The 15,076-nt window shown below is 37.6% G+C and overlaps 1 protein-coding gene across 6 annotated transcripts; it reads left to right on the forward strand.

Annotated features, from left to right (window-relative positions):
* The first annotated feature begins 27 nt into the window (after positions 1 to 27).
* On the forward strand, positions 28 to 14,963 carry LOC118267320 (protein bric-a-brac 1). 6 transcript variants are annotated; one of them, XM_050702889.1, is made up of 9 exons: positions 30 to 422; positions 2,076 to 2,261; positions 2,347 to 2,848; positions 2,930 to 2,986; positions 3,445 to 3,447; positions 6,920 to 7,041; positions 7,262 to 7,584; positions 10,219 to 10,314; positions 10,465 to 14,963. In XM_050702889.1, the coding sequence occupies exons 1-9, from the start codon at positions 222 to 224 to the stop codon at positions 10,574 to 10,576; spliced, it is 1,602 nt and encodes a 533-aa protein (XP_050558846.1). In that variant the 5' UTR covers positions 30 to 221; the 3' UTR covers positions 10,577 to 14,963. The 6 variants fall into 6 exon arrangements, with proteins under 6 accessions (XP_050558845.1, XP_050558846.1, XP_035437142.2 ...); XM_035581249.2 differs by lacking the exon at positions 3,445 to 3,447 and having other exon boundaries at positions 33 to 422; positions 6,914 to 7,041; positions 10,201 to 10,314; XM_035581248.2 differs by lacking the exon at positions 3,445 to 3,447 and having other exon boundaries at positions 37 to 422; positions 2,927 to 2,986; positions 6,914 to 7,041; positions 10,201 to 10,314.
* Positions 14,964 to 15,076: the final 113 nt, after the last annotated feature.

Consider the following 15,076-nt stretch of genomic DNA (forward strand, 5'->3'; position numbering starts at 1 on the left):
TGTAATGGAACGTTGAAGTGAATGTACCATCCAAATGACAAATTAAAAAGTTTTTATTTTTCTTATATTGGTACGAGATTTTATTGATTGTTTTCTTTCATAAGATTTTCGGCCAGACGGCGACTGAAATTGCAAGTTACTGTGATATATTTATTTTCAATAATTAACTATTCTTATCAACCAATTAAATGAGCAGGGATATCGAGTTATGTCTATAAGTAATGGAAGGTACAGAACTGGGTGGCGACCAGCAATTTTGTTTGAGATGGAACAATTTTCAAGCGAATATAACTTCTCAATTCGAGGCATTGCGCGATGATGAGGACTTCGTGGATGTCACCCTGGCATGTGAGGGGCACCGGCTGGAGGCACATAAAGTGGTTCTTTCGGCATGTAGTCCATATTTCAAGGAATTATTTAAAGTAAGTCCATCTTTCACTCCCCACACTTTGATGTGTCACCATTACAATGACTCTAGTGAAAGTTGTTATGTATAAAACACTTGATCTACTTACAAATGCCATGTCTCGCGTTCCGGTTAAGTACTCGTGATTTCATTTATTTGTACCTACTTTAAAATTCTGTTTCACAATTTCTAATTAACTCATTACCATTGGGGCTATAGATTACATTTGTCTTGGAAGCATATAATGAATTCATTATACACATAGTGTAACCATTACAGTCGATGCTAATGAATATGTTTGCCTAATTTTAATATACCTATTAAAAATGGTTTTGTAACACTTTTATCTGGGGTCATTGGTACTGAAATCTTTATGAGCATAAAGATGACCTACCAAATGAATGATGAAAGTTGTCCAGACACATAGTGCAGTGCATGTGTAGCATTAGTTTATCAGCTTCTATATTTTTATGTACACTGTTGTATTTGTGGTCCAATCAATATTACAGATATTGCCACTAAGTACCAGTCATCTCCATAATGACTAAAAAATCAATAGTTCATGGGAATACCTTACTAATGTGAAACTTATTACTGTAACTGTTAACTATAGAGTAGCTTCTAATTAGCTTTTGTGGCACAATAGATGAAGTCTAATACACATGAAGAAGTTGTCATCTTTCTTATTTTTCCTTTCTTTCTGTATCTTATCTATTGAAGTACCTTTTATTAAAACAATAGACTTTTACCTGTAAAACTTTATCTGAGGTGACTGAAATGTTATGGTGTAATTGCTTTGTGATAATGGAAAACATATTATATTAGATTTTATCATCAAACTCTTAACAATATTGCTTTTAATACCAACTAATGTTAAACAAAGGCTCAAAATCACCTTAAAATAGATGCTGTTCTTCGGGGATTTCTAATTTAAATGGGAGGGTGAATACTGATTGAGTGCTTCACCTGTCTATAAATAACTTTACTTTGTGACATTATAATTTCTAGGTTAAGATTATACTTGTATTGATATTTTCCATAAACATTTTTTCCTATCACATTTATCAATCTATGTACATCTTATCTTGTTACTAACAATGCATGAGCTAATTTAATCAAGCACCATTATTAAACAAAGATAGTAAGTTGTTGTAGTACATCTTCTCATTATAACATAAGAATAGAATACTCTACGCCAGTTTGTTGTATGTTAACCTTTTGATTCCAAAGTTCAAACATTATCCCCCTTGTTCATAAAAACTTGACATTCATAAACATTTGATAAACATTACCTGTCATTGTCATTCTCCTTTCGAAGGAGAGAGACAGCAATATAGCTATAGTGTTTAGCTGTTGTACTCTTGTAATGTTTATGAACAATAGATTTATTTATTTAATCTTGTCTTGATTATGTAATAAAATTAAGATGTTTGGTCAATGGCCTTTATTTATTTTTTTATAGCTTACAATATAAAGCATGTTGAATGTTTTTCATGATGAAGAAGTTGCAACATGGGTATATCAATGAGGTTGTCATAGTCATCATAATCAGTATTTATAAAGTTAAAATGATTAATTGAAAACAGTTGCATAATAGTATAGTGCTATTTATCATAATGACGGCTGTTGTTGATTGTTATTGTTGATTAAAGCACATTGTTACTTTCAGAACAATCCATGTCCTCACCCTATAATATTCATGCGCGACTGCGAGGTGTCGCACGTGCGCGCGCTGCTACAGTTTATGTACGTGGGACAAGTGAACATAGCGCAGGCACAACTCAGCGCTTTCCTACGAACTGCCGACGCGCTGCAAATTAGAGGCCTCACAGACTGTTCACAACACAACGACAAAGTAATCCATTAAAATACATTTTCGTTAGCAACATATATTATTATTCCTCCATTTAACACATTCTGTTTATGTTTGTGTGTTGCAGAAAGTGAATCGAAAATCACCTCCTTCCCAACTACGTAATTTGCTCAGCGCCAAGCCGTCACACTCTACCTCCTCTTCCAAAGCCGCAAACCAAAATGTCGAGACGACATCTGTTGAAGACCAAGAACAAAATACAAGTCGTCGCTCCACGAGAAATTCTCCCGATGTTGCCAGAAACAATCTCAATGAAGAAGCTCCTTTTCAAACTTCTAGTCAAATGAGGCCTAATAATGATGACTATAGAGAAACTCCCAATTACCCAGCTCTAAGGGTAAAAACTGATCTCGAAGCCCCTGAGGTGAAAAATGAAGAGAGTGATATACTTATGGACCCTGGAGACCCTGAAAGAACAGACAAATGCCAAGAATTCAATGCAACCGATCTTCTGGAACCAAAAATGGAAGTAATGGAACAAGAGGCCAGCGACGAGGAGCGTTCGAACTTCCCACAGATCTACTACAACGAGACCAACGCGCTCGCGAATCCATTTGCTGCTCTGCAAGGTTTGTAACTAAATTATGTTTGTTTGGAAGTGTTCCAAACCATTGGTATTCAAATAATGACGGTTTACACTATTTTAGCAGGTAATATGGATCTGATGGCCGGGATGAACACGGAGCTGCGAGACGAGAACGCGGAAGGTAAATATACTTATTTCTTGTTCACTATCACGTCATTATCACACGCACACGTCGACTCGGACAGCCGCGCCCCCGGCGAACCTCCTTTTTAGCGATTTGACGAAAAATAATAATTCGGTCACAGTAGAGAGCGCGCGGTCTCGTATAGTGTATCAGGTGGCTAGGCGCGCGGGTGTCGGGCGACGCGCGGCCCGCACCGCGACCGCACGCTCGCCGCGCCGCCGCGACCACGGCCCGCCACTCCCACCGGCTGCCGGCGCCGACCTGCTACAGGCGGCCTGCTCTCATCCTATTCAAATGCTATCGTCCGTTACTTACCCTCACTCTTGTCAATTCACTGTTTCCAGTCCTTTACGACTCAGGCTCTTTCTACATTATGTACTTGCTACCGACCTGCAATTATTAAATCATTAAGGATAAATTCATAAAACAATGTAGGTTCATCCCATCATAATAAGGTGGTCGAAAGAGGATGGTAGCGGATGTGAGTAGTGCGATAGCATTAGCATTTGAATACGGCAAGCCGATGGGAGGCGCGGCGGCAGTGGGGCGGCGGCGCGGCGTGCGCGGCGGGCGCGGTGCGGCATGCGAACTGGTGTTGTTGGCAGCCGGCGCCGGCGCGGCGGGCGGCGCGGGCGTGCAGTGCGCGGTGTGCGGGCGCCGGTACAGCAACGCGTCCAACCTGCGCCAGCACGTGCGCCTGATCCACGAGGCGCAGCCGGTGGCGTGCGCCACGTGCGGGCGCTCCTTCAAGACGCCGCTGTACCTGCGCCGCCACACGCTGGCGCAGCACCCGCCCGCGCGCCTGCGCCTGAAGCCGCCGCCGCCGCCGCTGCCCGCGCTGCGGCCCGCCCAGCACTTCCAGCAGTAGCCGCGCTCTCTCTCGCGGGTCGTTACCGTCGAGGAGACGCTACGCTGCCCCCCGTTACCGATCTCCGTAGATATGACGCCGCGCCTGCGATAACTGTTGCACGCCTATTTATCAGTGGCCGTGTTTATCGCGCGCTACGCGTCGTGCTCTTTCCTCCGACGAAACCGTTTTATAGCATTCCACTGCTATGATACATACTGAATAGAGTATAAAGAATGTAGCGTTGTGTCTCTTCGTATGGCGAAGTCGTGAAGATGTGGCTTATAAAGTCGTAACGAAGACTGTCAATAGATATATCTAGTCTGTGATCGGAGTGTCGCCGGGGGCCTATTTGCCGTCACACCTCTCCGCTTATTGTGTGCCTTTCTATAATATACCGAGTGCCAGATATGCGTCGCATTAACGAGTTTCTTTTAGTGCTTCCTACTATCTGTAGGAAGAGGATTTCTCTATAAATAGTTTAACATAGCAATAATAGAAGTATGTTGATCATATTGCATATAGTAGTGGGTCGCCAGCCCTCTCATGGTTATTTTGTAAAATTGTAGCCTTGCGTCATTGAGGAGTAAGGGGAATTTTGTTAATAATATACCTATAGGAAACCCACATTTTAGTCATAAAAGTGATCGTACGACCATTGAGTCATGGTGGATAAGGGTTCTAGTTAAGTGACTAATTGAAGCTCGTTAAGGAGACACGTACAGTACCTTCCTTTCTGACAATAGACTGATTGTTGTTAAAGCATTTGTTGCAACCGGTGCTGATTTTACATAACATAGGTTATTTACTGGTTACATAATTATTATACATACAGACATTATACACGTTATCCACATTTGGTCGACACTATCTGTCCGAGATAGAAATAATAAATAAATAAAATAGGTGTATTTTCATAATAGAGTATAATTTTTTTGTACTGCAGACGACGGAAAGTGTCGACCATATCCGTTTTATTTGTCGAATACGCGGACTCATGTACGAAGCTTTGAGTGTCCATAAGTCCGCGCCCAACTACAATAGTGATATTTTTATACACAATAGTTTTATCTTTACACAATGTTATTGTTGAGTGATTGGACGGCTCCCGGTAAATAGTTTGTACAAAATCTCAGATATAATGAATAGTAAGTCTTCAAAAATCGTATATTAAAATGATACATACCTACGATAAATTAGTTGTTTAGGGTGGAACACCACAGTTTTGTTGCCATACCAAGCCTAGTGCATTGTTGATATGCTCACCATATTTAAATCAGTTAACATTTCCATTCAACCAATGGCTTCCGATCGATTTTATTACACAATAATAAATAGGAAATATAATATTATGAATGATATCATTATTTGTTAATATTGCCGAATGCACGTTGAACTGCCTTGCTAAGGGTGCCGCTAGCTTAGGTCAAGAATATTATTTGTTCAATTAATATGATGGTTATAGTTTATCCTCGCATTGTTTCTAGTACTTATAGTAAGAATACTGTTTTAGTTAAAGATATTATGAGAATCCGAAGCACGTTATACAATAGCGAAGATATGTCGATGGGGCCATTATAGTATACAGCCTCCTAGCCAGGTGGCTACGGTACCCTAATTCATTTATATACAAACAAACAAGAGTTCAAGTGATTTATATACAATATAATAATAGAATTGAAGCAATTAGAACGCTACGAGGCTGAGCGTAACTGTTGATGTTATGTTGAGTACCTATATAATATAAGCAATAAGATATATTTTATGTACGTTTGAACCACAACTTGCCATACTCTCCACTAGCCCAGTGTCATAGCACTACCAGCGTTATTTACGGTAGACCATAGACGAGGGATTTTTTTTATATTTTTATAGAACTTTAAATTTCGATCGGTTATTTCTTTAATGTTTTTGTAGATGTATTTAAATGATTGCCATGAAAAAAGCACATCTAGTCATTTTGTAATAAAAAAGCATTTAGAGGGGACACTTCTTAAAGGTATGATTAGGGTTGTGAGTAACAATATTAGTTTATCTTTTGAAAATTTAATTGTAAACTTATTGGAATAATGTGTGATCTCAAGTGATTTTATTTCCATGATCTCCAAATTTCGATCTTGCATTTATTTTTAACACTGTTTAATATTTATAAATATTATGAACGAAAGTTTTTTGCAATAATAAATAATTAATCTAAAATAATCGCTTATACGTATTAGTAATAGTAATTTTAAAAAGCACTTTTCTTAAATAATAATTTTAATCCCAATTAATAATTTAAGGCGCAGCTTTTATTATTGTCATATTCTTATCTTAAAGAAAAAAAAAAATATAAATGTATATACAAAAATGAAATGAATCTCTTCACACTGCTGAACTTAATAGAAATTATATAAATCTAGAAATTCTATTAATTAATGGTACTATTTACTGATGTCGTTAACACAGAAGAATTATACTTTTATAATTGAGTGCAATTAACAACACATTATATTGTACCTGCGGCGATTCGTGTGAATGCATCGGATCGGCTGCAGGTGGTTGTAATAACGTCCCGCTTTCAAACATGGTCAATCAAATGTTCAATATATTGAGTTGACTTGTTTCCAATTGTCCGTTATATTCTTGTTACTTATCTTAGTATCGCAAGCAATTACAGACTGCTAATTTTGTCTATCTTTAATGTGAGAATTAATCAAATGTAACTACCTACGTTTGTCTGCACATTCGCTTTGTGCAGATTATTAAACTTGTGTACATACATCAATGTATTTTTTACTAAATATCAAGAAATAAAGTATTGCGAAGAAATTGTGCTTTTTAGTTACCAGTGGGTCGTGTCGAACGAGTTTACCTTGATATTTCACTCAGCGAAATACATTTTAAACAGATTAAACTATAACCTTGGAATTAAAAATTTATCAAGTTATTGTATAATGCTGCATGGTCGCCTATCACTTATCGTGTTGCGTATTGATTACGATTGTCTTTCTAACGAGACAATTATCTATGAGAATCGTTATGTTTGTTCATCCTCATAAAGTTGTTGGTGTAATGTATTGTGGTGTGTGTGCTAGCTGTAGGAAGGTGGGATGGTAGACGCAACCGTCCGGTCCCAGACGCCGTCTGGCTGGAGCAACACCGACGCGCCTTGCCCTTCGTCATCAAGCGAGAGAACGAACGAGGAGCCGCCGCACCTAGACTTGTAAGTCATACATACATTCTGCAGCTATCCTTCTAATCATACTTTAAATCTAACAGTTTATTTTAACTGTTACATAATGACTTTATTTCATATCTCCTCCCTATAGTTGTTTGTGGAGGGCATTTGAGCATCAAAGCTTGCAAATCGTATGATAAATAGATATGCAATATAGATTTGAAAGCAGAGAGATTATAATAATATATTTTTCGTTATCTCATAGATAAAGTTGGGTGAGGGCGTGGAGATACGCGAGGAGCTGTTGCGCGGCGTGAAGTGGGGCGACTACCGCAAGGTGACGCGGGGGCTGGCGGCGGCGCTGTTCTCGCCCATCGAGCTGGCGACGTGCTCGGTGACGGGGCAGCGCTGGTCGCGCGCGGGCCAGGAGTCGCGCCCCACCAAGCCGCCGCTGGACCGCCGCCGCGTGCACGCGCTCATCTCCTACGTCAGCCGCCACTTCCCCGACGTCGAGGTCAGCAGGATCAAGCAGGTGCTCGCCTACAAGTGCAAGGAAAACTGCGCCGCGCTCAGGATGAGGACCGCCAGGTGAACTTACACTTAACATCATAACTCACTTTTCATTATTTTCTATACCGCCTTATACTTTCCTATGCCATGTGCCATATGCTGAGAGGACATAGTAGAGACATTCGTTACCATCCCCAATCATTCCAAGAATGTGGCTGGAACCAACTAACCCGACTCATAAGACAGAGCTGGGCTGAGCTAGGCTGAAGAACTATCCTATAAACCTGAACCTTTTAAATTGCTGAGTCCAATCCACCAGCAAGTGAGATTATGCAAACTCTCTTGTGTAGTCCAGCAGTAGACTATCAGTTCATTATGATGACTATTGTACGTCCTACAGCTGCAAGGGATAGACAATACAATGTTTGAAAACTATTTATGCCATTACACGAACGGTAAATGTTATTAGAACTTATTCATGAATTTTGAAAAGATAAAGATGTAAATTGAGTGTCAGTCATCAGATAAACGGAACACAAAACTCTGGTCACGTTATAAATAAGATGATTACTTGCTTATCAATAAATGTTTTGTAATCATCAAAAATAAACATGAAAACCTTTTGAACTGATTACTAACATTAATGCGTAGGGGTCTGCTCATTTCTGCTCTTATATCTTGTGAATATTCGTCTACTACTGAGATAGGTATAATGACCCGACGGACACTGTAGGTACCTACGCTAGTATTTGATAAAGACACTTTAATTTTTATTAATCTCAAGAAATGTGAGGGAGGTTATCTCGCACCATGTGTGCCATGCTTATCGCCATGAGTACGTTGCGACATGACATCACAGAATACCACGACAAATAAATAGTGATATCGGTTGAATATGTCATTACTGAGACAGTGTTTTCGCCATGCTGGTACATTGTGCTAAACATGACATTGAGATAGCAAACCGCACGACTGATAATTCTGGGGGCAGTGTCGACCCATGACATTCAACTTGAAGGAATTCTTTAAATAATATATTTATTTATACTTTTGCTTTAGTACTACAGCACTAATTTATTCGTTTTACTTATAGTGCGTAACTGTGTGTCATCGACATCTAGACACACGGCAGTGTGTCCGCCAAGTTCGAGCAAAAAAACCGACACACCGGCCGTGGGTTATATTACACGAACCATTTCGGGCCAAGTTCGACCCACCTATAACTCAAAATCTATTTTATCTACGCATATGAAATTTCTAGTATCTGTCGAGATCTACTTACTTATCTAAAATACAAAATTTCATTAATGTACCTATTGTAGGTCTTGAGATATTGACGTCAGAAAATCGCTATTTTTACTATACACTCACTGACTGACTCACTCATCAAAAACCTAGACCACTTCCAATGGTCGTATTGACTTGAAATTTGGCATGGAGGTAGGTCTTTAGGTCAAGGTAAAGGAAAAAATCTGAAAATGGCCAAGTGTGAGTCGGTTTTAAAAATAATGAAGGTGTAAATTCATACCCCTAAGGAACTAAAACAAAAAATTTATATTATATCTTCCAATGGTCGTACCGACCTAAAATTCGTTACGAAGGTTTGTATTTAGTCAAAGTAAAGTAAAATAAGAAAAAAGAAAATAAACCTTACAAAAATAAATGAAATCCCACCCAAAACATAAATGTGAAAGGATGCCAAGTTCGATAATATTGTAATGCTTCGCCTATAAAAGAAGTGAGATCTAAATAAGTACCAAGTTCCATACACAGACCTCAGTTAAAAATGATATAACTTGGCAAGTTTTAATAGAAAATTATATACTTGACTCATTGCGTTTAGTAGGTTTATAACAAAGTGTGTGAAAACTTGCCAACTTGTTATATCATTTTTAACTGAGGTCTGTGTATGGAACTTGGTACTTATTTAGATCTCACTTCTTTTATAGGCGAAGCATTCCAATATTATCGAACTTGGCATCCTTTCACATTTATGTTTTGGGTGGGATGATAATTGACTTAGCGATATAACTTTTTTTTGTCTTTTCTTATTATTAAACAAAACTTCCCACCATTTGATTGCTCTGCGTTAAATGCTGTAAGTAAATCTACAGGAAGACACAAAGTATTATAATGTATTAAGTTAACTCTATATTATATTATATTATGTAGACTAATAAACAATTCTAAACATCACAATCAATGGAATTCAATGGTCAGATTTTTATTATCAGACAGCGGTAACCTTTAGTACTGCTGACCTTTGTTAGTATGGTAGAATTCAATTAGATCTACTTGGTCTGTTGCTAGTGATTCTGTAATAATCATACTTTTACATTTATTTTGTTTATTTCGTTCTAAAAATATATATTCGTGATGATAAATTAGCAGAGTTCTAGAGATGGGACAAGTACATAATGGATGACATCATAGTATTTTTCACAGTAATTAAATTCAACAATTAACAATTATCAACAACGTTTAAACTGAACTGTTCTAAGGTTTATGTAATTAAAGTTATTTTACTAATTTTATTCAAGGGTTAATTATGTTCAGTCATAATCTGAAGTAAGAGTTAAAACTGGCAAAATTTAGAAGTGTTATTTATGCAGCTTATTATTATTGGCAATGTGATAACATGTATGTATCTGTATACCACCGCGCTACTGGAGGCAGTAATACAATTTGTAGCAGGCTGTCGAACTGTTTCAGCGATTCGACCAACTACTTGCTGAGCGCGGCCGCGCGGCCCCCTCCCTGCGACGTCGACACGCCCGGCGGCAGTGCGCGCTCCTCCTACTCTAACTAGTAAGTTGTTTTACTAAATTCAACCTTAAAGCTATCGTTTTAAATTCAAATTGGATTGTTACCTTATGAAGTTACTAAACATACTATGTGTTGCCATATTAAGCTGTTATTTAAGTTTGATGTGCTGAGTATTGTTGTAAATTGTTGCAGTGATGCCTCGAAAGGTCCGGGCGGAGGAGGCGCGGGTTCGGGTACAGGCGAGTTCTCGCGGGGCGCGGGGGCGGGGGGCGCGGGCGCGGACGAGGACGGCGAGGCGCAGTGATGGCCGCGGTGTTGCATATCAATTTCATAATCTTGTTATTTTTTACCAAAAAAAGAAGAGAAAATAAAGATACTCGTCGCTCTCGAGGCGCGTTCGTAGGTCGCGGCGCGCCGGCTCGGTCGCGGACGGGCTCCCGTCGATCGTTTGGAAAGATTTATATTTATTTGCGCGGCGACGCGACCACGAACGACGACGGTGAGTTGCCCGTGTAAAATATTCATATTTATTTAGGTGATATTTTTCTATTGGCTACTGATAAGATTTTATCTCGTTATGTATCTGCCGGCCGCGCCGGGGATGCATTGTCGTTTGTAAGGAAGGGGAGTGGAGTCGTGCCCGAAGCTCTAGCAATAATTTATCAGGTTCCTAAGACATGTTTTGTAGTTAGATTCTATTTGCACCAATTTTCGCAAACACTGCCGCTTTATTTCTAAATTTTTTTATAGACATGAGTCAGTCGTTTTATTGCTTTCTATATTTTATGTTTAAATATAAATCGAGTCATTTTCAACGTTACGTTAAAATTTGTATATGAGGCATTTAAGTGCTGTACGAGGGACCGTTGCAATTGCAAAGTAAATATATCAAAATGGCATAATTTTTAGAGCTATCTTATAGATATTATAGTCATTTCGTTTTATAGGTGTAAATGATAATAAAGAATTTATTTTGGAGCGTCAAGGTTTGGATATTGTAAAGTCTTTGGAGAGCTGTGATCATGATGGATATAAAGCAGTCATATTTTTAAAATATACATTTAAGAGTTATAACGTAATTATAATATTGTACAGTCGGTCTGTATGATAAGGTGACGTAAGAGTATCAGTGGGGGGACGAGGGGTGCCGCGGAGCGCGCCTAGCGCAGCCCGCGCCCCCGCGCCTCCCTGCCTGACCATCTGCCACCAGATGTAATTATCATATCAAAAAAGCAATAACTATTATTTGATAAAGAAACGATTTATTTCATTTTTAAATACTATTTTAACCAAGTTGTTATAAATGTAGTTAGTAAATTGGAAAGATCTCTTGAGAAGTCCACGGTCATATATAGTTCTTTTGAACGATAACTAAATTCTCATAATGATAAAGTCTCACGTTTACGTCATATCAATTTGTAATACTTAGTTTTTTCACTATTTTGTACATCTTGTACAAATAACATAATCATTATGTACGGATCACTGAAACGGACATATAACCCGTTGCAAGGCTCGCGATAGCAGACGCAGCGGCAGGCCAGGACTCGGTGGTGGTTGCGTGAGACGAGAGGATTGGTCCGGTCGTGGGCTGCCCTGCAGGGTGACGTCACTCGGTCGTAGTGTTGGTCGATGTACAAATAGTTGCCGTTTCCGTGGTCCGAGTCGTGTACACTACACAGTACACTTCGCACATCTTTAGCAGTCAACTGTAAGAGATTGGTGTACCTATAATAAGTTACAGTTACCAGAGTTAGGATATATAAGTAGTCACGCAGTGCTACGTAGTAAAATCTTACTATTATGTAATATTTTACGATGCCAATTGAAAGTCTTAATGCTCAATTTTGCCAAATTTTACTTGCCGAGAATGCGTCTTGTCTATTAATTTCGTGTTTTTACGTTTGGTATAGCACACATTCCCGTTACTAAAACACCTTTAGGTATTTGAAAGTGAGAAGGGAATGGACAGATTGCTCAATATATGAAATATTTGTATTTCGTTTATAGTTCATAACACATTCACATAGAACATGAAGTTTTTGGCCCAATGAAAATTATATCATTAGAAAATTAAATGAATTAATTGTAATTTAGAAATGATAAATTGAGAGTTTAAAGGATTTGCAAGTATATATATTTGTGACGAATGCTCGAGATGCAATATGTTAATTTAGTGCCAAATGATAAGTTAACTCGTAGCAATATATTGTATCCTAATGCTCTTGTGTAATTTCTCACGTAGTGTTAATGACCTATGAGGTTTCGAAGGTTTCTTTTACAAGACTATAATATATTTATACAGGGAAAGTGTTAGGTATGTACTGTTGTTTGGATTTAAGAGTGTTGTTGGGGTAAAATACTCATTGAGGCAGGGTGTAAAAATAAAAGTACCTCGTCGTACAGCCGAACACTTGACCTAACTTCAACCTAGCATAGTTTTGATACCTACTTTTATTTAATTTGTTGTTTTAAAATAATAATGAAATTATCGAAATAATAACTAACCTAACCTCCACCTGAGACAGGGTAATGTCTTTATACATGAACAAGCTTCCCACGCTGTGAATACAGTTATTTTTACACTCTGATCTTTATAGCACTGAATGAGCAATGGAACAAGAGAATTTATTTACTCAAATAAGTTTTTTTTTTAATTATTTACGATAATTTTGTACTAAATTTAATATACATTATTTTGCATTTTATGATTGTAATGGCAGCTGTCCATATCAAATGTGAACGATACAATCGGTCACTATAATTTAGGGTTTCATAAATAAATTTAAAACGATACATCGAACATGACACATTGGGCACAAATATTATAAAGAAAATATGTATTTTTACTTTGCTTGCTATTGTTAAATAATAATTGAAATCTAATAACATTGTTCCTGATACTTTGGTCGTAGTAAGCTTTGTGAAACCCTAATAATTGTTAATGTTGAGTGGGTGGGACGGCACTCGGTCGGCAAGCCGCGGGCGTCGCGCGCAGTGGCCCGACTGCGGCGCGGCGAGACTCGAGTCTGACCCGTCTCCGGCCGCGTCCGGTCCACTCCACCTTAGTTTTCACTGAGCAAAAATCTTTAAACTTTTGTATATAAAGAGAACAACATCGATGCCACTGTGCTCTGAGAGGACACAGCGTTGTGCCAAAATTACGTGCTAGTCTTTAAAAACAAATGTTGTTATCATTTTCAGATTTTATTTAGTCCAGAATGTGTTTGTTCCTGTGCTGTGAAAATATTTTCTAACAAACCAACACTCGGTGATGGTGGTGGTGAGGGACAATGTGGTCGCTTTGTTCTCGCGGTTAACGGTTCTTAGTTTTTAGTATTGTAGAGTATGATAATTAAAAGAATATTTCCTCACTGGAGTTCCTTAGATATATCATTTGGTATAATAACTCTAGGGCAATCGTGGAAATTAAATTGCCGAATCTACGGCGCTATGAATTCGGTCCTATGTTGGAAATTTGACCACATTGTAAACTAAAATTACGGATTTAGATCGACAACTATAATCAGATCATACACATTGTAAAACTTTGACTTGATATTTTATAAGCATTATGTATCTATTGTAAATGTTTATATTCTACCTAAATAGAGGCTTTTATATTTAGGTACACTACTTTTAGTCCCTTGAGACGTTCTGCTAGTTCCAATCCATCCACGTTGTATTCTATCTTGTGATACTTCTAACTATTATCTCATCAATCTGTTTAAATTCAGTTGTAACACTAGTTTACTAATAGTGCCGAAACCTAAGGGCCAAGCAAAGCTTTGTGCCCGGTTGAAAAATTCTCACTTTACAAAATTGACATGTTTGCCTGTGATATTATTTTTCTATTAGTTAGATTAGTTTTAGGAACATAATCGCGATATTCGCAACAGCGGCTGAAATTTGTCATGGTCTAATTTTCCTATAAAATTAAGTAACAGATCGAGCGAGGCCAAGCTACTGATGTTCCCGTGTACTGGATTGTAGTTGTCGATGGTTAAACTATAGTGTGTCATTAAAAGACGAGTCATAAAACCTAATTATTTAGAGTTACGAAGTGTTGTGTTGGTTTGTTGTTATATTTATAGTATTTATGAAAAATGCACATAATAATTTAGCTTTGAGCTTGTGCAATATTATTCCAAATTGTTTATAGATGAACTGTTATAATTATTTCTAAATTGTTATATATTTTTATAAACTTAAAAGACAAAGGCAACTTAAATTATATTTTTGTTGTGCATTTATTATCAAATTTTATCAATATTAAACCACAAACTCATTGTGGACTGTAATGTCTGCGTCTGTGAAAACTGTTAATTAGGTACAGTAGATGGTTTTTTTATATATGCTAATATTGTGAGTCAATTCTAGTAATGTTAATGTTCCCTTTTATTTAGAATAATTTACGTTAATAAACAAATTAATCTAAGATTGCTCAACCAAGATGCAATGCTAACTGCAATGTAGATGTATGGAAATAATTTTATATTTGTCCTTTTATATTATTTATCTGATATTTCAGTTTATTCATTTGTGAGTTATGGCAGCGCATGTTAGTCTTATGTTTATTCTTAAGAGAGGCCAAATGTTGACTTGCTTATGTGAGACTGTTTTGCCAAGAATCAGAAAGTATATTATTACCTACATTGTTTTAAAATAAATGCTTTTATATAAAATCCAAACTGGCTTTTTGTAATTATGTAAATACCCTTACTCACCTCTACCATTCGAATACTTTCAACTGATTGCAAGGATCTGTGCTTTGGAGGTCATAGTTTGACACTCAATAGCAATT

Source organism: Spodoptera frugiperda, chromosome 23, assembly GCF_023101765.2.
Source record: "Spodoptera frugiperda isolate SF20-4 chromosome 23, AGI-APGP_CSIRO_Sfru_2.0, whole genome shotgun sequence".
Taxonomy (NCBI): domain Eukaryota; kingdom Metazoa; phylum Arthropoda; class Insecta; order Lepidoptera; family Noctuidae; genus Spodoptera; species Spodoptera frugiperda.